Source organism: Solanum pennellii, chromosome 2 (genome assembly GCF_001406875.1).
Source record: "Solanum pennellii chromosome 2, SPENNV200".
Classification (NCBI taxonomy): domain Eukaryota; kingdom Viridiplantae; phylum Streptophyta; class Magnoliopsida; order Solanales; family Solanaceae; genus Solanum; species Solanum pennellii.
Genome location: NC_028638.1, coordinates 57,788,811 through 57,814,308, shown reverse-complemented (window position 1 = coordinate 57,814,308; position 25,498 = coordinate 57,788,811). Strand labels below are relative to the sequence as shown.

The following is a 25,498-nucleotide window of genomic DNA, read 5'->3' as shown; positions in this document are numbered from 1 at the left end:
TGGCCTGCTTGATTCATTCCTCTCTGCTTTTGTATTGGTTCTGTTTTTACTTTTTACCACTGATTAGTTTAGGTAGTTACACGGTGATCATTTATTTTGTATAGCACGCTCCCGTTGGAAACTAATTGTATGTGCATAATAGATGAATACCCAAATTTGAAGTGGACAGCATTAGTGTATGACCTCCTATATCATATGATTTCTCAATTGCTAGCATATTATTTGAAATCTTAAAAGGCTAAAGATGTTTGGCTTTATAGATCAGCAATCCAAAAAATTAGCTTAGTTTTCTTAAACTTTTTTGCTGCTGTAGTGGCCTGCAATTATACCAGTTTCTCTTAAAGATTTGTTTCCTTGCTCCTTTCTTCATTTGGTGGCCATCAGTATGCTTCTCTCCGATTTAAATGATAAGTGTTACTTATCACTTGCCATATCATTCTTCTTTGATTATTGCTTGTCTAAGGTTAAGCTGAATGACCCTGCTTTGTATGTCGGATGTACTAGTTCAGTTGTAGCCATTTCTTTTGCATTCACTGTCTGTTTCATGTAAAGGATTACTTTCATAAATATATGATATATGGAACTCTAATCCCTTCTATATTTGGACAGAAGTTGCCACTTTGAATGTAAACTCTTTTGGATCTACATTCAAATATGTTCAGCATCTTCTGCACAGTAGTTCTTCCATGACCTTTGTGTTTGTTCAAGTCTCTGTTTGTCATCTATGAACTATGTGACTGACTTAACTGGTAACTGCTCAAAGTAAATTACCCAGTTCCTTGTTTTTTTCTTCTTCTGTAAATAAAAGTATTTTATGACATTAGCAGGAACTCAACAGAGAAAGTATAAGAGATTTTTTGAGGTTCAGGGCCCAATAAAGTAGCAAATTTTAGGATGTAAATTTTTGAATTTAAATCTTCATCCATGCGATCATTTGAACCGTCTCTCATTCTAATTTCTGCTTGATTTGTTGGGCAATGCGGTTCTATTTTCTTCCCGGATAGGTATCGGACCAGCAAGACTAATGTCTACTTATACCTTTGAGCGGTTCACTTATACTATTGATAAAATCTCTAAATTACTAAGGCACCGATTGTGTTGTTATATAAGATGAAATTCAATCTTACAAGATCTTTATAAACCAAAGAGTGAGCCTACTTGATTGTCTGGGACTGAACATATTTTTTGTATGGCATGCTGAATAAACAACCTTAAGAGGAAGAGCAAGTAATCGTTTCACATCAACACTCTTGTGAAAGGGGGAACAAAAAGTTTGTGCATTATGTAAACATTCAAAAATTTCCACACCCCAGTATCCAAAGATGCGATGGTTGGAGCCTGTACTTTGGAGGTGCAAACAAACATTGGAGGATCAACAAATTTTGATATGATATAATCAAATATTTAGCTAGTAATATGATTTATTAATGGTAGTAAATGTGTAGTAGCATCAATATGTAATCCAAACATTAAAATTACACTCTCATTAAGGAAGAATATCAAATAGAACATACGGCATATTATACATTGATAATGCAAAACAACTTTGAATACTATCACAGTAGTTTGATCAATTATAGCAGATTGCTTCTCCTCTTTAAGTTACACAGTAACTTGATGATCAACATTTTTTTACACTGACATACAAAAACGTAAGAGTTCCAAAAGTAGTTGAACAAAATATTAGAACAAACAAGGTCAATATAAAAGTTTCTACTCCCCTGAAAAGTCAAAACCGGAGACCAATCCTAAGGAAACAACTGCAATATTAGAAGCTCTTGGTAAAGCTAGCAAGTTCTTAATCACTTTTGAGATATTGGCTGAAGAGATATTGCATCCATTGTGCCATGGCGCTATAACCAGTTTCTCAAGATTTTTTGCATGCTCAAGCAAGGACTTCAAAAATTCTGAAAGGCGCTCTGTTGCGTCAGCTTTGTGTTGACAACTACAACAGTTTGAAGTCACCTCAACATGCTTCAAATTCTGCAAGGAGCCTTTGAATATGTTCTCATGCAAGGAGAGGGAATTGTCTCCTAACCAATCAAACACTTCTTCTTCCAAGTATTCATCCCAGACAAAGAAATCTCCCTACGGATACAGAAGAACCACAAATCAGGTTAAGTGTAAGTGTAACAGCTAGAACATACTTGAGTAAATGTATGGATTTTAGAATGGAATTTTATGGTACTGAAATTGCAGAACAACACACAGAAGAGAATCTGACACGACATATAAGCAACATAGTAGTCAAACAATACACAAACAGATGAAAATACTTTTTAGTCAGAAGGTGTATAATTATATTGAGATAGACCACTGATAGTAATTTAGTGGAAAGTACTAAAAATGTTGAAGACTTCCCATTGATGTCGTTGGAGATCAATAGACGATTGAATGTAATATTTTATGCCAAACAAAAGCAAGAAGCTAATAACTCATTGTAAAAGGAAGAAGAGTCTTCAGTGCAGCAACACTATGGTCGCATATATTTAGAAATTAGAAAATGTAGGTCTGATGGGCAACAATTTCAGTAATAAAGGGCGCTATACATAAAACAGCTTGATATCCAAGGCTATATTATGCCTCAAAACGTGATATTGAAAATGTAAAGGATAATGAAACAAACACAAGGGAAAAAATTAAAGAGTGAAAAATAATATAAAAGGTATCTCAAAGCAAGAATCAATTGAAAACATACCTCTTCATGAAGTATCGTCAAATTCTCCAGATAAGGAGTTGACTTTAAGAGAACACCTATGCCGAGAATGGCATTTTTTGAAATCCAAGAATTTATCGTCAACCGTTTGCACTTCCGCATCAGCAATGGAACATCTTTCTTCTTTTCTATCACCGCCACATAAATCATCTAAATGGGAGAGAGAAGCAGAGTAGAAGGTAAGTACATTAAGTATCACGATATCAAATTTTATAGGGCTTAAAAACATCCCAAACTCATGGGTTAAAGTTTCACCCTTCACACCCCTTCACCCGACAACAGAATGTTTCTATGGTCTTAGTTTGATCTTTTTCTAGCCTCAGAACTTCCCCATAGTCTCTATAATACATTAGAAAACAAACATAGTTAACAAGGAATTCAGTTACAAAGCTACTGTGTGATGATAACATCCAACAAAAACTGTTTTAAGTTCAGAATAATATTCCATATACCCTATCTCTTTGCTCCACTGCATGTTTTCAGTGACAAAAAGGTTGGACAAACAAACTACATAGGAATTGCTTCTGCAAGAGAGAGAGAGAGAACACAGAACCTTCACTTGGTAAGCTGGAAATCAGTCACCACAAATTTGAAGGCAGGGAGAACTTAAGAGTAGAGAAATTGAAGATGCAGAGCAACAGCTCACTGCAGAAGTAGTAATGAGGATGTAGTAATGAAGAGAAGGCACTTTGGAGGTGTCGTTATGGTAAAAATGCATGCCTGATCCCTTGGATAACTGACCAGGTCCAGCAACAGTCCCTATGGTATATGGAGGCATATTAGAGTCCACAAAAATTATTTTTTCGCCATCACCTCTTCAAGTTGGAAATGTGAAGGAGACAAGTTCTGGGAGGATGTTTGGCTAGTCCAAACACCACCGAAGATGCAGTATCCATATATTTACAGTATTGCACAAACACAAGATGCTACAATTTCAGAAATGTGATCTGAACAGGACCGCATTTTTGGTCTCTGGTGCAGCAAAAATGATTGTGAATTTAACCGTGTCCTCACTTTTATATAAGTTGCATAGCTGCCCCCCTTTATCTTCCAGTCCTGAATCTCTTTTGTGGAAAGGAAACACAGTAGGTAACTTCAAGATCAAAGAATATTAGTCTATCTAGGAGATCTTCTGGCAGTAGCACATTTTGGCTTATGAAATGCATTTGGAAAAGCAAATCTCCCCTGGAAGTAGGATGCTTAAAGATCTTTGCTTTACCTGGCTGGTGCCTTTAGGAGCTTGTTTAACCCAGGAGAACCTCCAAAGAAGAGGGTCAACATCTGTAGTAGGTGCTCATGATGTGAGAGGTTCATAGAGGATATGAACTACCTTTTCATTCACAGCAAATCAGGGATATTTGAGTAGTGTGGGGACCTATGCCAGCGACAACAGAGGATTTGACACCAACGACGAGTGATTACTCATTAATGCACCAAAAGAGTACCTATATATGCAAGTGTCCCTTCTCACTCATCAATCCTAATAACGAGTGGCCATTTGGCTATTGATTTGTTTGGGTGCATTTGGCTCATCTAAAAAGTTCCTTATTCAAAGAATATTCTTCAACTAGTCACTCTATGATTTACTTAATGTAGTGAGTATTACCATTACTTGCCTTTTAGCCTAGAGAAGTGTTTCCTTGGTATCAAACTCCAAGATTAGGTAGACCTTCTATCTTATTTCAATTTTACCTTTTTACGTCTGTTTTACTATAGAGCAATACATCTTACAGAGACAAGTTTTACACCTGCATCATCGTGCTCTCAATTTTCTCTATATTGTTTAAGTTCTTCTGGAGATTCAGAGCTGTCTAGATTGAATCTTTTTCTTTTTGTTACTGTGTCATTCTTTTTTTTCCCCTTAGTATTCTGACTTTGTTTAGTCTATCTTAATTATAATTTGACTTTAAATGCACACACATTTCTTGGTATGTGGTTTTTAAAAGTATTGTAAATTGTTCTCACTGACACAACACATGTATGTGTATTATATTCATATTCAGCATAAAAAAGACTGGAGAGTTTTTGGCTGAAAACTTACCTCGATAAACCAGCATGGGATCATTAGCTCATTAGCACAACATACACTTGCCAAGAGAAGTTCCACGGTATTGTCAAATACAATATCAACAGAGAAAGTAAGATCAGCAATGACTAAAGATGAAAGGTCCCCAAGTCTAATTTCCACATTATCAAAATGCCCCGAAACCTTTAGATGTTGAATATATGGGGCAACTACTTCGAAGGAACATTCACCTCCAAATGGACCCCAATCTCCATCAGGATGGGCATGATCAATCAATTGCAGACTCCTACATTTTGGAGAAGTTATATGTAAGCGATGAAAACCACAAAACTCACATAGCTTCAACGATTCCAACTGAGGACAATTTGTTACTATTTGTTCAACATGTTCGTCCCGAAGAAACAAATAGGTTAGTGTCAAACTCTTCAGGGATGTCCAGTTTAGTACACATTCTTCTGGTATTCTGCAAAACTCGCAATTAAATTTTACAATGGATGAGTTGTTGCAGAGAACTTGTGGCAAGACATAGGGGCTTTGATCATAATACCATATTTCCAGGTCAAGATCCTCCACTTTTTTCTTCAAAACAATTTCAAGCCACTTGTCAATTTTGGAACTATAAGAAGCAACAAGGCAAAATCGGAAATATAGACAAAACTTTTTAATATTAGAGCAGCAAAGGAGAGGTAGTACATTGTCTGTGAAGGAAATGAACTTATTAATCACATTCTCTCTATTGGACCAATTGGTATTTCGGTTGTCAAAAATAAGGTTGTCTATAGAAGTCCAGGGGTATTGCCAACGTTTAGAGAGAACAGATGTTCTGAAAGCATCTTGTATGGGCAATAGAGAGAGAATTTGTACAATTAGAGCGTCAGGTAGCTCGCTGATCCAATCAATGCCAGTTTCTTCACTTTCTGTCTCAATGTTCACTTTTTCCTGAGGTGGGTTTTCAAGAATCTGGCCTTTAGAATGTCCATCATCACCAGAACTGCTAGGAGATTGGTCTTGGTCGCCCATGGTTGTCACACTACATTTCCTTTCCAAGTTCATTGCAAGAATGAGAGACCTCTATATGCTTAACCACTACTGTACCTGCGCGGAGAAAAGAGCAAATATTAATAAATTTTGATCTTAACCAAAAGTCTGATACTCCTTGATTCCTGCTCTGGAAAAATGCTCATTACAAGAATGAGAGACCTATATACTAAACTACTCATGTACCTACTCCGACCATTTATCATTTCTCTATCTACATTGGTTTGACCAGTGGCAAATTTATAGCCTTAAAAGGGGCACATGAAGCCCAGTTCACTTGATTGAATGTTGAGTTAATTACCTAGAGCACTAGGAATCAATCAATTACCAATTAATACATTTTTTTATTTATTATTTTTAGTGGTGCGTCATGTTCTAGAAATACTAAGTTCGCATCTGAATTTTACAAATCAACTACTCTATACTCTTAAAATTCGAGCTCTTTTTAAGTTTATCAGTAACATCTAACTAACCCTTTCTATTTTTCTTCTCTATGGAATTGCCCTAAGACTGAATTGATCACAAATCTGTCAAGTTAACTCAAACATAAAAGTAGCAGAAGCCTAAAATTATATGGGTAAAAAATTGAAGGGAGTCATACCAGGAAGAACGAATAAATCGCCTCTCAACAGAAGTTAACCCATCGTGTTTCGTCGACAATGGTGAATGATCAAATTTGAAACCCTAGAACCCAAAATTTACTCGTGATGATAATTGAGCCTCCCCAAATTGTTTCATATAGTTGCCGCCAAACGCACCCCTCTTATTAAGAGCCTGCCCATTTTCTTTGAAAAAAACAAGGTGCTGTAGAAGCAGCCGTTTTTCTAAAGCTAGAAAAAATTGATTCTTTTTATAATAAAAAAAGACACACAGTATCAGACCAAAATATCTCATCCATGTATACATTTTTATTATAATACTATTTTTTTTTATATTTATTTGTTTTTTATTTAATGATTTATTTTTTGAAATGATTTTTAAATTTATTTTACTTGATATTTTAATTATATTTAAATCATTATGTTAATATTATATCAATTTTAATTTAATTCATAGTAATAATGATCAAAATTTTTAATACGTACATTTTAATTTAATAAAAAATTATTGTAGATATTTAAAATTAGTATTCCCTATAAAATAATTTTAAAATTAAACATACATTGATACTTATTTTTTTTCGTCATTTGATTCTTACAAAAGAAATTAACCAAATACAATTTTTTTATCAAAATTATGTTTCAATTGAATTAATCAAATACCATTTCTTTCGTAAAAGTGTCTTTTTGAAAAATCAATTATAAAAAGTGTTTCAAAAAAATAAACAAGTCAAACATGATCTTAAAATTAGTCATGAAAAATTGTTAAAAGGGAGAGAAAAAAGGACAAACATACCTCTAAACAATAGACAAAATAGGTTGCTTTTATCTTTGTTATTTTTTGGCATTAAACGCCCTTTTTTCTATTGTTGCTTCAAAACAAGAAAAATTGATTAACTTTTGCTCTTGACTTACGAAAAATAAAATAATTTGTATAATCTTGATAATTAGAGTTATATAATACATGTTATTAATGAGAGATAATAAAATATTTTGTGGAATTACTTAAAGTGGACGAAGTCGATTTGAGTTTTTAATCATAAAAAAAATAAATTACCATATATTTAATGTTTAAATATGTATTTAAGCAGAACTTATATTTTATATTCAATTTTGTGAGTGATAATTTTATATATTTTATATTTATACAAATTTTGATTTTCAATAAAAAACGCAATAATAAACTTTTAATTATAATTTTATCTTAACACACTACACTCTTATAAAGGATAAAAAGTTTGATCTATTAAGCTGCCTTGGAATTTTGTGCTTTGCAATAGTATGGATAATATAACATCATTTTTATGGTCATAGCTCATAAGTAAAAGATCGCTGTTATTTAAAATTTAATTGCAATTATTCAAATAAGTGAGCAAATTAAGTGAAGTTTTTGTCTCAATAATTAAATTAGTTCATATACGTGAGTCAATAGGACGGTTCAGTTGGTTATTTTTTAAAAAATTATATCATCTTAATTTTTAGTTTTACGATTAGATTTCTTAAAGCCATCTCAATCATATTGGTTTCTTTTCGGTATCGGTATGATTTGATTAGTTTTCGTTTTTTTCTTACTTTTCAAGTATCAACTCAAAATATATTGTTATTAAATATTTTTTTTCAGGTATATTTTTGAAGAAATACTTCACTTCTTCATCAGATGTCAAGAATATAAAATCTTGTTACCGTAGTGTTTGATCTTAAATATTTAATAGGAGTGCTTGCATGTTTTGTGTATCTAAGATGTAAGTTATATTTATATATTAAGTTTAACATATTATTAATATATAAAATATATTTACATACATAAAAGGTTATTCGATTCAAAAAATTATCACTTTTTTAAATTAACAAAATCATTTCAATTGTTTGAAACGATTATACACTTAAATAAAAATCTACAATTATTGAAAAAGTGATAAAAGTCCGTTGGATTTAATTTTTTATATTCTTTTGATACCCATAGATTTTGATTTCCCCTTCCCAAAATTTTCTTTTAAATTAAATCTATATTTGATATTAGGATCAAAATTAAATATTTTTTGTATCTCATTGGAGCAGTATTAAGTTATTATATAATTATTCGCCTAAATACATCAGAGTACAAAATACTCGTATGTTAGCAGAGTATTATATGCGTGAATTTATACGAGACATACGCCATATCACCGTGAAAATAAAAATACAAAGGGCAAAGTAATTTCTGGCTTCATCACTTCAGCCAGATTCTATCATCTCAGGCAAATGGCTAGCTCTCTCCGACGACTAGCGACGCATTCCTCTCAAGCCGCCTGGCGATCTTCTGTGACGCCGATATGTAGACAATTTGCGTCAGAAGCGTTGGTCGAAATCAAGCCCGGAGAGATCGGTATGGTCTCCGGTATTCCAGATGAACATCTTCGTAGAAGGGTATAATTTCCTTTCTTTATGTCTCTTCGCTAATATCTGTTATTTTATCAGGTCATTTAGGTGTATGAAAAACTTCATTGTAGGTTACCAATTTATTAGGGCTTCTATAGCAGATCCATGGGTTCCGCTCTTTAGGGTTAGCAAATGATTTGGGAAATGGATATGGAGGATCCATATAGTTGGAATCAATTGATTTGGGATTGATATAGTTGATTGATTGCTTTTCATTTTTGCCTTTGAGAATTTATGTTACCTCTAATCCGAAGACTATTCCTTTTTAGCCCTCCTTTTGTCTTCCTCGCTCCTATGCAATGATGTAGAAGAGACCATAGCTGCTTAGACACTTGTGACAAGAAAAAGGTTGTAAGTTTTCATGGTAGGGAGTAGTTTCTGCTTGGCAAGTATTAAGTTGAACTTGGACCTTCTAGAGCTTGAATTGATAAGCCTTAATATCAGACCCCAGCTTGGGTTAATGCAAACTTTTTCCCCACGGAGGTTTTTCATCCGTTTCTGCACAAATTTAGTTATATAGATTTCCTATCAAATCTATAATCTGATCTATATCATCTATACAAAGCTGTTTACACCAAAAAAGTAGAGATAATTCACATTTATTTCTCTCTATGTTCGTGTCTATTATTTTATTTATCCCATATTTTTCCTTTCATGTGCATGGTTGGTTTGCCCTCTCTTTCAATTTTGGTTATATACAAATGTATTGGCTTGTTCAATTTCTTATAATGGACTCTTATATTCTCAAATTTCTTGAAGTGTTTAAATGTGCCAAATGATCCTAATCTTTCTTTTAGTACATATATTTTCTGTCTCTTCATGTGGAAAATTGCTCTCAGTTAGTGGATTAGATCTTATGCACCATGCCCCTTTTGGTAGTTAATCATGTTTGCTCACCAGGTTGTGATTTTCTCACCTGCTCGGACTGCTAGTCAACAAGGCTCTGGAAAAGTTGGCAGATGGAAAATCAATTTCATGTCTACCCAGAAGTATGTTTTTGGATATCTTCCTTTTTTTTTTCATTATTAAGAAGTTATCATGGTTCACCAATATTAGTCTATTTTTAGCCAGCACAAAATCCTGCAGGACTTTGTACAGTAATTACAATATACAAACTCATCTACCTTATCCTTCCGTCCTTAACTAAACAAGAAGAAACAAAGAGAAAACCTTAAAGAAAGTTTTGGCAAGTACAGATTATAATTTTTTTCCCATTAAAAGACTATAATTTTAATTGTGCCTAGGTGTCATTCTCAAAATACAATGTTGACTATGAAATTTGGACCACAACAGGTAGTTTGGTGATTGAATACAGTGTTTAATCGTGAAGGTTAAAGAGATTGTGAACTTATTTTCCTCTAGTGGTTCATATAATTATAGAGATGTGGACATTGGTGTCTTCCTTTTCATCTACTCCCTTTGAACCATTTTATATGACACCGTTTGACTTGGCATGGTGCTTAAGAAAAAAAAGACTTTTGAAACTTGTGGTCTAAAACAATCTTAGAACATTTGTGTGACCTTAAATATTTCATTAAGGTAAAAGGGGAATTTTAAAATTAAATTGTTTCCAATTATAGTAAGGTGACACTCTTCTTGGGACGGACTAAAAAGGAAAGGGTGGAAAGGGTTCCACATAAAATGGGACTGGGGAGTATCATTTAATACAATGTTGGTGCATCTGATTATGGGGTTTTTTGGTCGTGGAGGGAGGTAATTAGGAAGGTATATTGGTTTTGACAAAGCCAAAACTCTCGGGTTCATAAAAGAAATTACTAATAGGAGTCCAGAGTTCTTCCTATGCTGTAAAGATCAATTATTGATTAACTTTAAACTTCAATAGAGAATGAACCCCATTCATTGAATTCAGCTTAGCCAGACGGTGTTTCTTTGAGTTTACTTAAGTAGAAAAAGTGCTGATTGTTGATAAAAAAATGTGTATTCATATCTGAAGATGCTGAGAGAGAAGCACTCATAATTTATGGCCATGGTAAAAGCTTTGTGCTCTCCTCTATGCGGATCAAACTATTTTATCCTGGGTAATTTCATGGATGGTAATCCAACTAAAAATTTAGTGCGCCAAAGCTATAAAATTAATTTTTGTAATGGAAAATGACTCTAACTATGCGCAAATATCACATTAAATAAAAAACAATAATAATGCTAAAATCTTGTCATAGAAAACACAAGTAGGTTGCTAAATTGTATGAAATTTCTATACAAGTACAACCATGTCAGCAACTCAACCCTTAGATAATATCTACGTGGTGCTACCTAAATGAACAACAATTTTTTTCCGATCCAACTTAATACCCGACATCTTTACTGTGTGAGCCATCATTTTTTAGGTTTGAAAATGGATTTATATTCTTGTAAGTGGTGTCACGTGGATATTATGTAAGATTAGTTGCTGAAATGATAACCTACTTGTGTTTCCACACTGATTTTAGCATCTCTCGCTTTTTTTTAAAAAAAAAAATTCTACGTATATCCTATATTAGCCGAATGGAGTTTTCATGTTATTACAGTTAGTTATATTACTTTGGTGCAATAAATTGGAAGTTGGATGACAACGTATGAAAATTAGCTATTTTGTTCTAATTATTGCAATTCCCTGTATCTTTAAGATTTGAGGAATAAAAGTTTATTTTTAAGGTGGATTGTTTGGCGACATGGCATCACTAGAGTTGTAGTATTTCCATCTATTAAGTTCGAAAATCCATTTCCTTTTACCTGTTTATAGGATTCTGCCATTCAGATTCCTGTCTTTTTCTTAATCAATTGTATATGCTGTCTTGATTTACTCCGCTAGCTGCAATTTATTGTTCTAACACTAAATTCTTTAGCTTATAGATATTACCAAGTTTATGATAAGGGTGACATATGTGTCTTTCTTCTCTTTATGTAGATGGGAGAATCCATTGATGGGGTGGACATCCACAGGGGATCCATATGCCAATGTTGGTGATTCAGCACTCAGTTTTGAGAGTGAAGAAGCTGCAAAAGCATTCGCTGAAAAGCATGGTTGGGAATATACGGTACATAATTGAGTTTCTTAAACTCCTGTTGTGTTTTTCGGTAGCTGAATGACCTTTGTTAATTCCAACTTCTTATAAGTATTCTGGAATTAACAAAAGAAACTTATACTAGAAGCATGGGCCAAGAAGGGTGGGGGTTGAGTGGAGATAGCCCCCTTCCCTGTTGCATGATATAATCAAAGGTCTTTAAATTCTCCATATCTGGGAAGTTTGAATAAGTCCAGGATTTTCGGTTTTGACACCTAAAAGCTCTTTGACCCCTCTCCACCCGATCATGAACAGGTTCTTGAAATACTCCATGTTAGGGAAAGGCATGAATTAGGATGTTATTTTAGGTTTTGGCTCCTCTAAAAACTCTGACCATTCAAGCCTTCTAATCCTCTATGCAAACTCAATGTCCTTTCAATCTGACATGTTATGTGCTGTGAAATAATCATTTAATGCCTCACATATTCAAATCTGACTTCAATTTGGTAATACTGTATTAAAATATTGATAAGTTGGGACAAATCTCAGTTTTTCTAACAGACAGACAAACAACAACTAAAGTTTCATATCACAAACAAGAAAACCAAAAACCCAGATGTAAATTCAAGATTTTGCAGTTTACAACAGTAACACATTCTCAATGAAATCCCATTAAGTGGGAAGCATCAAGCTTTAAGCTACACATTCTGGTTTATATTATTTTAAGAGATAAACAGAATCACCTTTCGTGTTTGGTTTCAACAAAATGCTTATGTGGTACACCTTTTTTTTTTGTTCTGCAGGTGAAGAAACGACACACACCATTGTTAAAGGTCAGTCTATACTGTAAATCTGATTTAGACATCTAGGCTAGTTTATTTCCTCTTGGGATTGTGAAAACTCATGTTCCCTTGTTTGCTTAGGAAGTTGAAGTAGCTGTCTGTAGACACAGTATAGGGAGATACTATCACCTTATGAATTTTTTGGTGCCACCTTTACCGGTTTAAAAGCCTAGATTGTTTTCCTGATTTTTTAAAAGGACCTTTCCATCACACACTATTCCAAGTTCCTCTCATATCTGCAGATATACCAAGGCAAGAAACATTCTAGTTTGATGTAATGCTGTCGCAAAGGAACTGATCAAAACTTTTAAACTACAAGCACTTTAAAGTTTTTATAAATAATTTAATTATTGACTGGCTCAAAGGATAGTATATATTCATTGAACGCACACACAACAAAAACCTAACACAAGGGCCTTCAGTTATCTGTGTTTAACTTTCTTTATAACCTGCCATGTGTTTTGCAGATCAAGTCATATGCGGAAAACTTTAAGTGGAAGGGACCTCCCAAGGCAGCAGAATAATTTATTTTCTACTTCAATTCAAGTACTTGAGGTGCATGTGGATGTTCTACCTAATGCCCTGCATTCTTTTTTCTTTTTTTTTTTTTACCTTCTCTAAAGTTGGGCAGATTTCCTTCTTGAAGGATTTAATAAATCAAACTTGTGAAAAATCCACAAGTACATGCAATGTCTTAAAACCTTTATGAAGCAATTTCCGGGTGTTTCTGTACTTGTAGGACATTGTGGTGTGTCAAATTACTTGTAGCCTTGTTTTTCTCTCCAAAAGAAATTAGCGTGTCAAAATACTTACGAACTGTGATTGTTGGTTGGGTTTGTTTCTTGTTCAAGTACAGGAAACCACACCTCTTCTAGTGTACCAGTCATATGACGCTCTAGATAGAGACGAATTCAAACTAGTTTTTAACTATTCTTCTCATATCGATCAGAAGGCTTGACTGGTGAATGACAATATCAAAAAGAGAGAAAAAAAAGAGTGCTTATCTTCTATTTTCCAAAAATATAGAATTGTTGATTACACTTTTTTTATTTATCGAAGCATACACGTTGAAATCTTGTGAAAATACCAGGGGAAAATTTAAGTGTGAAGAATTGAAGAAAGCCCTCGAAACTTATTAGTTAATTATTCGTTTGAATTGAATACGACCCAAAATTTAGAGCTTTAACCAAGATTCCAAGCACTATGAGCGTGCGTCCACTGTCCAGTAAGAAGAAAAATGTTTTTTTCGGCATAAATAAAAATGTATTCTTGAAAATTAAGTGAATCTCTTCTTTATTTTCTAGTGTTTGATACATAACAAAAAAAAAAAAGATTATTCTCATTGAATTCATACATAATCTAACAAAACACTATTAGATGGAATAAGGTTAGTAGTGGGGCTAGAATGATAAAGGGTTGGAGGGGTTGAAGCCAATGAATTTAGAATAATATTTATGAAACTTATTTTTCCTACTTCTACCAAGAATTTCTCCTCATTTAAAAACTTGTTTTTTGAAACATTTTGACCAAGAACCCACAAAGAAAAGATAACAAAGGGGTGTCCGTATAAGCATACATCGTCGATCAAAATAGGTCTTCCAAACCTACCGCAAAAGAGAATAGCAGGCAGTAACAACAAAGATTAATCTCCCCCTATATATGACTTGAGTTGTCAGGAACAATTGGTTGATTTTCTGGTTGACTAAATACGAGCTTGTTGCAGAGCTAGTACAGAGACAGATGAAAAACCTTCAATTCCTACGCGAAGGTGCAATCGATACGTATACCACTTTTATCGGGTAGCAGCTTCTTCATGTAATACTTTGATCTACGGGCGAGGTTGATCTTTTTCCTTCTTTGCTCTGGTATATGATCAATGGAACATTCAGAAAAGCCACGCCTCACAAACCTGTGACAAATAATCTTGGCATCAATGAAATATTGGACTCGCTTAAAGAATTAAGAAGGTGGTTTTTCCACCTTTAGTAACGTTGAGGAAGGTAAATACGATTCATCCGACGTTCATTTATTGAAGAAATACTCATTATCTAAGTCTTGCAACCACAAACCTTGTATATGAAGATATGAACAAATAAAATGAAGAACTTTGATCAGTAACTTAATTGATGCAAGAGGTAGACAGAAAAAAAAAATATTCAAAATTTATGGATTAGCAAGCTGGGACTGATCTCTCGAATATAAAACTGCATAACATGTGAATATCAAGTTATCATGACCAATAAGCTCGCTGATCAGTTGAAGGACACTTAAATGCCTTTTTGACTTTTCTAAGCATTCGAAGCGAAATCAAGTTACAGCCAGCTCTCTTCTTCTCCTCTTGGTCTGACCTGTGTTAGCTTTTTGCATCAATCAAGTGTTCATGTTTTTCTTTTCTTTAGAGGTCTGGATTTAACAACATTATTGCTATCCTCTTATTTAAACAATGAGCACCGTGTACTTTGATTTCTTTTCCATCTTAGAAACGTACACTTGTCTTCTCGGATAATGAATAACAGACAATTAATGTCTATAAGAGATGCGACTTTTGAGCACACTTTATGAAGACTCAACAAGAATATATGAAGAAGCCAAAACTACTTTTTTACTTCTGAGCAAAAAAGAACGAGGAATATAGGAGATATGCTGTAAATGTAACAAAAGTTCCAAGTAGTTGCCTAACACATATGTTGCGCTGTTTAAAGTGTCCATGCACCCTAAATAAATAACAGTAGAGTGAATCCAAATAATTATGTGTAGTAAATCAAAATCAATAGAAACATTTTTTTGTTCTTTTAGGCAAGTGTCTGTCTTATTTAAAACACCTATGATGGTCTTTCAATCTTTTTTTCTTCTTGTTAAGATGTCAAACATACTCAAATTCAGCTCAAATATCACAAATTTTGTTTTATTTACATTACTCTAAGCTGTCATTGGGCGATTGTCAATTAGTTAAGTGTCCAAACCTCTACTTGGACAAACTATGTTCACTTGCTTAATTGAAAGTAGAATTGTATGGTACTATCAGTAAACTACTGAATGCCATGGGAATAAAAGGTAGAAATGTGAGAGGAGAGTACCAATCAGCTGTGCGAGTTGTTAGAAGGAAGAGCATTTGCAATCCAAGAGAAGATGCTTTCTTTTCAATATAATCTGCAAAATTTTGGAATACAAAGTTATTGGTGAATACGGATGCTCAAAATCACTATTAAAAAAGATCGTCCAAATATCCATTTATCAAATACGATAGGAAGTACTTCTCAAATGAATTAGCCAAAGACAAACTGCTTCTCTCCAAAAATAATTCTCTGAAGAGCTATTTTGACAAAAGTATCTCTATATTAGCAATTTCTAAAAGCTTGCCACAAAAGGCTCATAATCTGATAATCGAGTCAGATTTCATGGTTATAAGTTCATTCCATAATGGACCAGGCGGTGGTCCTTGGGACACACATACTAGTACTCTCTTGCTAATGTGCTTGCAATTCCAATATGGATTAAATAGGAAATAAAATATCCTCGAAGGTGCTCATATGTCTTCAATGTGGAAGAATAAATGGTTCTATTATGAGAAAAGTGTCACCATACCGAGTAACTTGTCTCCCTGTCCTTGGCCACGACAATCAGGAGAAACAGCAATAGCAGCAACCTCCCCACATTTTTCTTCAAAGTAAGGGAAGAGAGCTGCACATGCTATAATATGACCCTCTCTCTCCACAATAATGAATGACTGCAGTGCTTTCACCAGCTAGAACAAGTTAAACAATGAAAGATTATGGTTAAAGAAACATAAGCCAACAAAGATAAAACAGAAGCTGACTAGATAAATTTGAACAATGACAAGCATTAGGTGTAACCTCTTCCTCAGTTCTTCTGATCAATGTTCCAGACTCTTCCAGCGGTTGTAACAACTGCTTTATTCCAGGAACATCTGACACCCTGGCCATCCGTGCTCCTTCATAAAGATCGCTGGACCACAGATTCATGCACATATTAGCTGATGGGATTAACATAAGCATAAACTAAGATTTAACATCCTGGAAACTTTGGAGGGTATTGATATTCAATGTCATGATAACATCCTGGTTCTCACTGGTCGTGCAGTTTTTAAGATACTGCTGATCAAAGGTAAAAGGAGGATAGTTTCATTTGGAAAGATAAGAGAGCTGGTTAAACATTTCATTAACTTCTGAACCTATTTATTGATGATGACCGGATCTTTGAGTTGTACAGAAATTCCTGATAAGTATGAAGCATAAGTGTCCAAATCAGATTGAACAATAGCACAATAGTTGTATATTCCGATAAGTTTCCAACTCTTAGAGATTTAAGCAATTTTTGACAGAGAAATTGGACCAAGTAATAACATGGTTTTCTACATGCACTCTATGCTTCCAACCGTCGTATTTTAAGCATAAAGCAAAGGAGGATTAGTCTGACGAATCTAGAACTATCGATCCAAATTTGGCAATTGAATTAACAGATTTTGAAACAGTAATCACAACTAATATTCTTCAGAATATTCATAATACCTAGCAACCATTGTCCCAACTCCATCTCTTTGGAACAATTCCTTTAATAAAACTCCACCAATAGTGCCATCCAGCAGGTGCACTCTTTGAACACCTCCCTGATGGAAATAGAAATATATTCTTTGAATAAGTTTCAACAAGAAAAAGATATCACGCTAATAAGTGAGGTGACAATATTCTTAATAATGAAAAATTCCACATTTAAAGCAATTAAGATGGAAGAACACTAGGAGAGTGGATATTTATAATATTCTGCACAATGTCAATCACTAGCGTAAAAATAACGAGTTGTCTATCCATGAAACACACATATCGGCCTTAACCAGAGGTCTCGGGTTTGAGCCCTGGGTATGGAGAAAGTCTTGTTGGGAGCGATACCCCTGAATGGGCCCTGCAATGCGCGATCGGAATTTAGTCGGTGCTACAATGTGGGCTCCAGACACCGGGTGGGAACCCCAAAAAAAAATTATTAATAACAAAGAGATGCGATTTTACAAGATAATCTGTAAACTTCCTTTGTATCTTCAAGACTCATCAGTAACAGGTTAGCATTACGAAGATAAGCATGGTAAAAAATAATTTGATTGTGTTATCAGGAACTTACTCGGCAAACAAAAGCAGCAGCAGCTAATTCTGAGAGATAACCATTTGATCGGCTTAGTTTCTCTTGTCCTCCAATGGCAAAACCTTGTTCACTAGACCAAAGCCCATTTCCATTGTCAAAACCAATGCCATTCTGAAATGTCGGATTATATCTTTGGCTATAAACATCGCCATTTTGGGAAGGGAGCGATCCATTGGAACCATGGTAACCTAAACGATTGAAGTCCTCCTGACTAACAGCTTTTACATAATTAGCAGCAGTCTCACTTTGCTCAGCTCGTCTGCGGACCAGCATATCAGCATCTTGAAGAGTTAAGAAACGAATGAGACGGCTCGACTCATCAAGAATTGGGCCGTCTATGATACAAATTAGTTTTTCTGCTCCTAGAGCTAAGGCACAAGCCGTTGCAACTTCGTATGTGCTTCAATTTTGAACGATCATATCATCAGTCTTAACAACTCAAAGAAAAATAAAATAGGTAAGAGTAGCTACAGTTGCATGAACAACAGAGCACATGTCAAACCTTTAAATTTTAAACTGAGAACTATTTAGCCTGATCAACTAGCAATTGCTATCTACATATACAATATAAACCTAAAAACCACCTCCCAGTGGCATAATGAATTATCTGATCTCTCTACAGGATAGAAGTGAATGATACATGAGTTGAAGCGACATAAAACTGACTACTGACCAGGTGTGGCTTCAGACAAGCTTACCGTAGTAAGTTCTTTTTCTCTTACCAAGTGTATTTTGTAGTATCTTGAAGTCATCAAATAAGTTAACTTTCAATGAAATGAATACCAGCAATGCCACCCTTCATATAGATGAAAGTTTATTTGTCCTATACATATCCATAGATAGGAAGACTACTAACTTGAATAGAAGGAATAAAACATAGAGCAGAAGGTTAAGAATAAACTTTCCTTGTGAAAATTCTAGATTTCTTTAATTGTATCTAAATGCACGTGGATACTTTAAGGTTTGCAACTTACAAGTGAATGTGTTTCACAAAATCCCTTGAGTACTTGTCAAACAGCTAAACAGTAACAAAGTGATTTTAGATAAGTTAGAGTAGCACAGACATGTCAAATACAAGTTTGATTGAAATAGATGCTGGAAGCAAATCATTAAACTTTAGTATCTAGCTGTCTGGACTGCATTTATCGTTTGAGGTAACAGATTATGTAAACATTATGCAGCACCAGTTTATGCAAATCAACAACAAAAATACCTATCAAAAGTCATATAGCATACTTGCAGTTTAATACTTCTCCAGAGCTGGAATAACCAAGATTGCTCAATAGCACTATGGAATCCTGATCAAGCCTCTCGCGAATTCGAGAAACATCTATCTTCTTTACTTCACCAGTTGAAGCATAATCAATTCCTTCGACAACTCCTCTTTTCTGCCAGCAAATTGGAATGAAATCACCATTACAATGGAAGATATGATAAAACTTAAACCTCCAAAATGATTATACATCTAGTAAAGCGAGTAGGTGGCACTTTATGTAGGTTTTGGAAAGAAAGCAAAAATGAACAGATGAACAGGCAGTGGGTGACAAATTTGCACCTTCGCTGATAGAAAATTACCACTGGCAACACCAACACTATCATGCCAGCGACTATTATCTCCATGTCGGCGGACACCAGTCAATGAAGGGCCAGGTGACAACTTTGCCTCTATCATAAGACGAATTCTTCCAGATGTATCCATAGCTGCCTCGAGTGAATCAGGGTCTGTAATTCTGTAGCGGCCTACATACTTGGCCTCACTTCCTGTTAAATAGAAGTTACAAAAATCGCTTGCTTCTTAGAATATTCTTGTAAGAAGATAAATGAAATCAGTATTTGGAAACAAAAGAAAAGAAGATATAGTAATCAAAAATAAAAGTAGATGCCATTTAACATTAAAGCTGTAGAGTTCCTTTACAACTTTTATTTATTCTGAAATACAAATGACGCATATAACATCGCCTAAAGGAGAACACAGAAGTGCATACTTACTTAACCCCACTGGTCCTAATCAACATTACTTCATTAGCATCTTTAGAAAAGAAAATCATTCTGAGACAATGAGAATGAAATCATAAATTCTGATATATAGGTATCTAACTGATGCTAAAACTGTTAGCAGCAAGAGGAATAACATATTTATTTGAAACAGTAATACTAACAAATACCTGCTCTCAGTATCAGAAATAGAGAAAAAATCATTTATATTGTCCATAACAAGAAATAACATAAAAATAGAATATATCAGAATTTCACTCACCCCTTTCAGTCAGAAGCCGGTCAATCTGAACATGAGTTCCTGGCACAAGAACAAATTTGATTCCCAGACCATGAAGAAGGGAGATATCCTGCAATAATTCAGCAGAAAAGATTATCTAAAGCTAACAAACAGCACCTCTGACAATTAAAATGAAATTAAGTAACAAGAAAAGAAAAAAGAAGACAATCATACCATGAGAAGATGATCCAAATGAGGGCTATCAACAATTTCAGCTGAGATTAAAACTACAAACGTGCTTCCTCGATGTGCAAGAAAATAAGGCCATGCTTCTCTGAAAAAACCAACAAATAGATCGTCTTTTATGGCACTACTCACTTCAAATCCCACATCGTCCGTTTCCCCCAAAACCCTGCACTTCAATGACCTACCCCACAATCTCTTACAACAACTAAATGGAAAAGGTAAAAACTTTAACGAATTAGAACTAGTTATTCCCCGCTGAAAACAATTTCGAGCTTGAGGAGTCCAAATACTGTTGCCACACAAAGCAGCCATGGTCGCTCAGGTTTGAGCAAGCAAATGCACGCCGAACTCCGATACCGTAGTGGGCTTTTTGACGGCAGCGGGCTATGGCAGCTGCCTGGTGAATGGGGTGGCGTTGGGGGTAGGTGGAGTTGGAAGAATTTGTACCGGTAACTAACGACTCGCCACGTATATGTTTGACTGGTGCATATGTTCAATAATAACTTTGGCCGTCAGTCGGCAGCCCTATTTTTTTCTAAATATCATCTACCTAGCCTTCTAAAACATCAAATAAATGAGAATTACATGGCTATGTAGTTCATATTAAACGAATTGATGTAAGCCTGATAATTTTTTTTTTTACTTTTTGTTTGAATCATTATTATTAATTATTTCATAATATATTATATTATATAGTACTTTATTATAATGTATTGTATGATAGGTATAATGTCTGACTAGATTATATTGTTTGTTGTTGTTTAATAACATTTTAATTGTTTAGTTTGATTGTATCGTACTATATTATAATTTATAAATTTATTAAAATATTCTAATTATTTTAGGATGAGAGATTTGACTAGATTCAAATAATTAAGATAAAGAGTAAAATAGTATTTTAGAATATTATGTAAATATATAATTGAAAAAAGAAATTAAGTAACAATGGAAACACACCAAATTGATTGTTCTATAAAATAGGGGTTTTCATTGTTATGTAACAACTAAATTTAACAATACAATGCAATACATTTTTAGTAACAAATAAAACAAATATTATAGATATATTAACAATACAATACAATACATGGATAACAATGATCCAAACACATTGTAAAAAGTATTTCTAAGTACAAAGATCACTTTTTACTTTTAAATTACTTTTTTATTTATAGATAGACACCTTTATTAATTCGTAATTGAACTTTATTTATGGAAAAGCTTTGATCCATAACCAAATGGCCTGATGGAAATTAAGTTACATAAAAGCCATAGATTATGCTATTGGTGGACTGCATTCTGACAAAAATCTATGTTAATCGAATAATTAAGTTGCACCAGGCTATGTAGAGACATTCATTTTCAACATTCGTACTATTACAATTTACATGTATTAGGAGAGTTCCTTTTTTAAAAAAATACTCACTATAGTATGACATTTGAAACTTGAAAGATCCTCTTTTGCATTAATCATTACAAAAGATTCCTCAATTCTTGTTTCTGTAAGCCATTCAAAAATATAAATAACTATTACCTACAATAGGAAAAGGCTTTAAAATGCCCTTAACCTATTAAAGATGGTTTAAAAATGTCCTCCTTTCATCTATTGGTTTAGAAATATCCTTAACGTTTCAAAAATAAAAAAGTGAATTTTGAATTGATGACTCCAAGATTCAAAATGTATTTCCAATGTAATCTAAGAATGAAAAGAACCCTCCAAAACGTCGAAGTCAAAGTTGAAGTGATTTACTTTGCTGATGATTTACCTCTTAACTTTTGCCAGAAAGCAAGTATCAAAATTAAGTGTCCATATGAAAACGGGTTAGGTTTGGGTTGGGTGGGTCTTTTTATTTGGTAAAAAAATTGTGTACCAATGAAAAGTGGCCACTTTTTTAGTACAATTTCATATCATATTTTCTGTTAATTAAAGGACATTTTTAAACCTAAAGGAAAACATTAAAGGCATTTCTAAATCAATAAGGGAAAGGAGTACATTTTTGAATCATTTCTAATAAATTAAAAGGCTTTTTTGAATTTTTCCCCAAAATAACTCGCGGGACAAAAAAAATTATGTTTAACAAGGTCTGGTCAACACTTTGTGAACGGCAGATAAAGTCATGATGTGTGTTCATGCAATTTTTTTTAATTTTTTTTGTGATAAATTAAGAGAAAAACGGTCCAATCAGAAGTTTTGTCAGTCAATGAAGAAAATAAAGCAGTCAACTCAACAGCAAAAAGGGACAGCTGATACTCTAGATCTTCTACTGTGGTAATGGAGATTCAACACTCCAATTTTGCTATGCTTATTGCCTTCCTTCTCTTTGTAGCCATAGCTCTGAAGCTATGGAAAAAACCCAAGATTCAGTATAAACTCCCTCCAGGTCCTAGAAGACTTCCATTTATTGGGAATTTGCATCAATTATCTAGCTCATTGCCTCACCATACTTTCAAGAATTTGTCAAACAAATATGGTCCCATGATGCACCTACAACTTGGTGAAGTTTCAGCTGTTATAGTATCATCACCACAAGTGGCAAAAGAGGTACTGAAGACTCATGACTTAATCTTTGCTAATAGGCCACAACTTCTTTCTGTACAGATTCTAAGCAACAACAGCCCTACCCTTTCATTCTCTCCTTATGGGGCTAACTGGAGACAGCTTAGAAAAGTATGTGTCTTGGAGCTTTTAAGTGCAAAGCGCGTTCAATCATTTGAGTCAATAAGGGAAGAGGAAGTTGATAATCTTATTGAAGCAATTTCATTGATACAGCCACAAGTTCCTATTGATATTAGTGAAATGATATTCTCGATGACGAATAACATAACTGCCAGGGCAGCCTTTGGTAAGAAATGCAAACACAAAGATGAGTTTATTAAAGCTATGAAAACAATTACAGAGCTATCAGGAGGTTTTGATATACCAGATTTATTTCCTTCCTTGAAAATTTTCCACTCATTAAGTGGAGTCAAGCCTGCACTTGAGAAAGTACACCAAAAGGTTGATAAAATCTTTGAGGATATAATACAAGAGCACAAGGAAATCAAGAGAGATATGAGCAGTAACATGCTGTATAAGGAAGATTTGGTTGATGTTCTACTTAGGGTTCAAGAAAGTGGTGATTTAGAAATCCCCATATCAAGAAACACTCTCAAATCTGTCATTTTGGTATGTTCTTTCAACCTTAAGCCGTGTTTTAGTTGTTTGCAAGTTAACACTTTTTGGAACATCATATTATGTTTGTGTCAACTCAATCACACAGAAAAGTATCTGCTAACTAGAAGGAAATTATACATGAGAACTATTACTTTAAAATTGAATGCTTGATATTATCATAGAGCATAGAGAAGATGTTTTTATCATTTTGCCTAATACTACTGAGTGACTAACTTTATCAGCTCAATTCGTTTGAACTAAAAGTTTGTCATATGGCTGTACACATTCAGGAAATGTTCATAGGGGGAACAGACACATCATCGACAGTTTTAGAGTGGGCTATTTCAGAAATGATGAAGAATCCACAAGTGATGGAAAAAGCACAAGCTGAGGTGAGAGAGGTTTTCAAAGGGAAAAGTAAAATTACAGAATCGGAAATTCAAAAGATAGATTATATAAAAATGGTTATCAAAGAGACACTACGAATGCATCCACCATTACCGTTGTTACTACCAAGAGAAGCTATAGAAAAATGTGAAATTGGTGGCTATGACATACCTGCAAAAACCAAAGTCATCATCAATGCATGGGCAATAGGTAGACATCCAGAACACTGGAAAAATGCTGAATGCTTTGAACCAGAAAGATTCCAAGATTTAGACTTGGATTTCATAGGGACTAATCTTGAGTACATACCATTTGGAGGTGGCAGAAGGATATGTCCAGGGTCATTATTTGGAATTGCGAATGTCGAACTTCCACTTGCCAAATTACTATTTCATTTCGACTGGGAACTCCCTGATGGAATTGAAGCAAGTGACCTTGACATGACAGAGACTTTTGGTGCAACAGTTGGAAGGAAGAATGCCTTGTACTTGGTTGCAAAACCTCATATTTCCAAATCCTAATGCACATGAAATAAGGTTTCTTCTAATTCTTTTTTTCTCTGTTATTCACTTTAGCAAAATGAAAGCAGCCCACCCAAGTGTCCACATTTCTTAATATTTCATAGTAATATGCCCAAACAGAAGAAAAAATCTCTTGTCTAGTCTCTGCCCACTCACTGTATGTGCTAAATCAAACGATAATAAGATAATAAGTTGTCTACAGGAAAATTAATGTTGAAGTAGTTTCTGAACAAGTCTCTGTGTACTGGGCAATGCTACCATTGTTAGTAAAAAAGGCTTTTACATTTTAATAACATGTTCTACAACTGGTGAATTTAACTGCTGTTCGAGGCTAACTGTATAGCAGAAGTAGATCAAAATATTGGAATTGAACAATCAAATATTGTGTAAAGGTCAAAATAATTTTTAACACCATTTTCTTGAAATCAACCATTTTATTCAACAGAAGGAAGAAAACAATTAATGAAGTTAGAGGAACTGATATACACTGAACTCGAAAATACTGAACCCGACATATGCCAATAGAATACTCGACCCAAACTCAACAAGAAATCGTAGTTTAGGTAACTTGTGAAAGTTGACAAAGAATTTCAATACTCTCACATACAAGCTGGAAAATCAGTAGTAGAATCAAATGTTAAGAGCAGAAGTTAGGTCTCTAAGAGAAAATGCAGCACAACTATGGGTCATTTCTGAATGAGATGACTAAATCCATGGTCCAAATTAAAGAAGGAAAGGAGAACTCAATTTCCTGTAACTTCACTTTCTATTAATTGAGACACAAACGATTCAATATAATTCTAAAATAATAGTAGTTCCAAATTTACCAGAGTGTAAATCAACACATACATTGTGTTAAATAGGAATATAAGTTAGAACTCACAATTTCTTGCAATATTAATTAATGTAATTTACCTCCAAACCAGCTACCAAACGATCCCTTAAAACCCTAAGCTCTGCCCCTTCTCCTCTATTTTTGTTGATGATAAGATGGAACTTGAGGATGAATTGAAGATGATGAAAAAAATTTGAACACCCTCAAATTTTTACAATAACCCGTTTCTTATTTTTATCCGAAAATATTACTCCCTTGATTTTTAACCTAATACTAGTAATTATTTAAATTCTACCATGGTGGGATTAGTTTTCTAAATCTTATTTTCAAATTAAAAAAGAG

The 25,498-nt window shown here is 34.1% G+C and overlaps 4 protein-coding genes across 4 annotated transcripts; 2 read left to right on the top strand and 2 right to left on the bottom strand.

Moving 5' to 3' along the window:
- Positions 1 to 1,469: 1,469 nt before the first annotated feature.
- On the bottom strand, positions 1,470 to 6,638 carry LOC107008863 (putative F-box protein At1g49610). Its single transcript, XM_015208065.2, has 4 exons — positions 6,382 to 6,638; positions 4,758 to 5,837; positions 2,699 to 2,866; positions 1,470 to 2,088 (listed from the first exon to the last, which is right to left on the bottom strand). The coding sequence occupies exons 2-4, from the start codon at positions 5,793 to 5,795 to the stop codon at positions 1,714 to 1,716; spliced, it is 1,581 nt and encodes a 526-aa protein (XP_015063551.1). The 5' UTR covers positions 5,796 to 5,837; positions 6,382 to 6,638; the 3' UTR covers positions 1,470 to 1,713.
- A 1,877-nt stretch (positions 6,639 to 8,515) lies between these two features.
- On the top strand, positions 8,516 to 13,460 carry LOC107008721 (NADH dehydrogenase [ubiquinone] iron-sulfur protein 4, mitochondrial). The gene is made up of 5 exons (XM_015207866.1): positions 8,516 to 8,785; positions 9,698 to 9,786; positions 11,706 to 11,835; positions 12,606 to 12,635; positions 13,112 to 13,460. The coding sequence occupies exons 1-5, from the start codon at positions 8,621 to 8,623 to the stop codon at positions 13,166 to 13,168; spliced, it is 471 nt and encodes a 156-aa protein (XP_015063352.1). The 5' UTR covers positions 8,516 to 8,620; the 3' UTR covers positions 13,169 to 13,460.
- A 507-nt stretch (positions 13,461 to 13,967) lies between these two features.
- LOC107008846 (probable amino-acid acetyltransferase NAGS1, chloroplastic) lies at positions 13,968 to 20,825 on the bottom strand. The gene is made up of 10 exons (XM_015208040.2): positions 20,248 to 20,825; positions 20,056 to 20,143; positions 19,354 to 19,559; positions 19,035 to 19,186; positions 17,778 to 18,198; positions 17,174 to 17,271; positions 16,499 to 16,610; positions 16,230 to 16,389; positions 15,722 to 15,794; positions 13,968 to 14,553 (listed from the first exon to the last, which is right to left on the bottom strand). The coding sequence occupies exons 1-10, from the start codon at positions 20,569 to 20,571 to the stop codon at positions 14,403 to 14,405; spliced, it is 1,785 nt and encodes a 594-aa protein (XP_015063526.1). The 5' UTR covers positions 20,572 to 20,825; the 3' UTR covers positions 13,968 to 14,402.
- Positions 20,826 to 22,408: 1,583 nt separating this feature from the next.
- Positions 22,409 to 24,611, top strand: LOC107009431 (premnaspirodiene oxygenase-like). Its single transcript, XM_015208768.2, has 2 exons — positions 22,409 to 23,425; positions 23,704 to 24,611. Exons 1-2 carry the CDS (start codon positions 22,532 to 22,534, stop codon positions 24,319 to 24,321), a joined length of 1,512 nt encoding a protein of 503 aa, XP_015064254.1. The 5' UTR covers positions 22,409 to 22,531; the 3' UTR covers positions 24,322 to 24,611.
- The last annotated feature ends 887 nt before the right edge of the window (positions 24,612 to 25,498 follow it).

What these genes read in the sequence shown, in the direction of transcription:
- LOC107008863 (XM_015208065.2), bottom strand. Translation starts at nt 5,795, where the DNA reads ATGAACTTGGAAAGGAAATGTAGTGTGACAACCATGGGCGACCAAGAC. An exon ending in TCCCATGCTGGTTTATCGAG is followed by an intron (nt 2,867 to 4,757) that starts GTAAGTTTTCAG and finishes TCTCCCATTTAG; the next exon opens with ATGATTTATGTGGCGGTGAT. An exon ending in TGACGATACTTCATGAAGAG is followed by an intron (nt 2,089 to 2,698) that starts GTATGTTTTCAA and finishes CTGTATCCGTAG; the next exon opens with GGAGATTTCTTTGTCTGGGA.
- LOC107008721 (XM_015207866.1), top strand. Translation starts at nt 8,621, where the DNA reads ATGGCTAGCTCTCTCCGACGACTAGCGACGCATTCCTCTCAAGCCGCC. An exon ending in AATTTCATGTCTACCCAGAA is followed by an intron (nt 9,787 to 11,705) that starts GTATGTTTTTGG and finishes CTCTTTATGTAG; the next exon opens with ATGGGAGAATCCATTGATGG. An exon ending in GACACACACCATTGTTAAAG is followed by an intron (nt 12,636 to 13,111) that starts GTCAGTCTATAC and finishes TGTGTTTTGCAG; the next exon opens with ATCAAGTCATATGCGGAAAA.
- LOC107008846 (XM_015208040.2), bottom strand. Translation starts at nt 20,571, where the DNA reads ATGGCTGCTTTGTGTGGCAACAGTATTTGGACTCCTCAAGCTCGAAAT. An exon ending in TCAGAAGAACTGAGGAAGAG is followed by an intron (nt 16,390 to 16,498) that starts GTTACACCTAAT and finishes AACTTGTTCTAG; the next exon opens with CTGGTGAAAGCACTGCAGTC. An exon ending in ACAACTCGCACAGCTGATTG is followed by an intron (nt 14,554 to 15,721) that starts GTACTCTCCTCT and finishes TATTTGTCACAG; the next exon opens with GTTTGTGAGGCGTGGCTTTT.
- LOC107009431 (XM_015208768.2), top strand. Translation starts at nt 22,532, where the DNA reads ATGGAGATTCAACACTCCAATTTTGCTATGCTTATTGCCTTCCTTCTC. An exon ending in CTCTCAAATCTGTCATTTTG is followed by an intron (nt 23,426 to 23,703) that starts GTATGTTCTTTC and finishes GTACACATTCAG; the next exon opens with GAAATGTTCATAGGGGGAAC.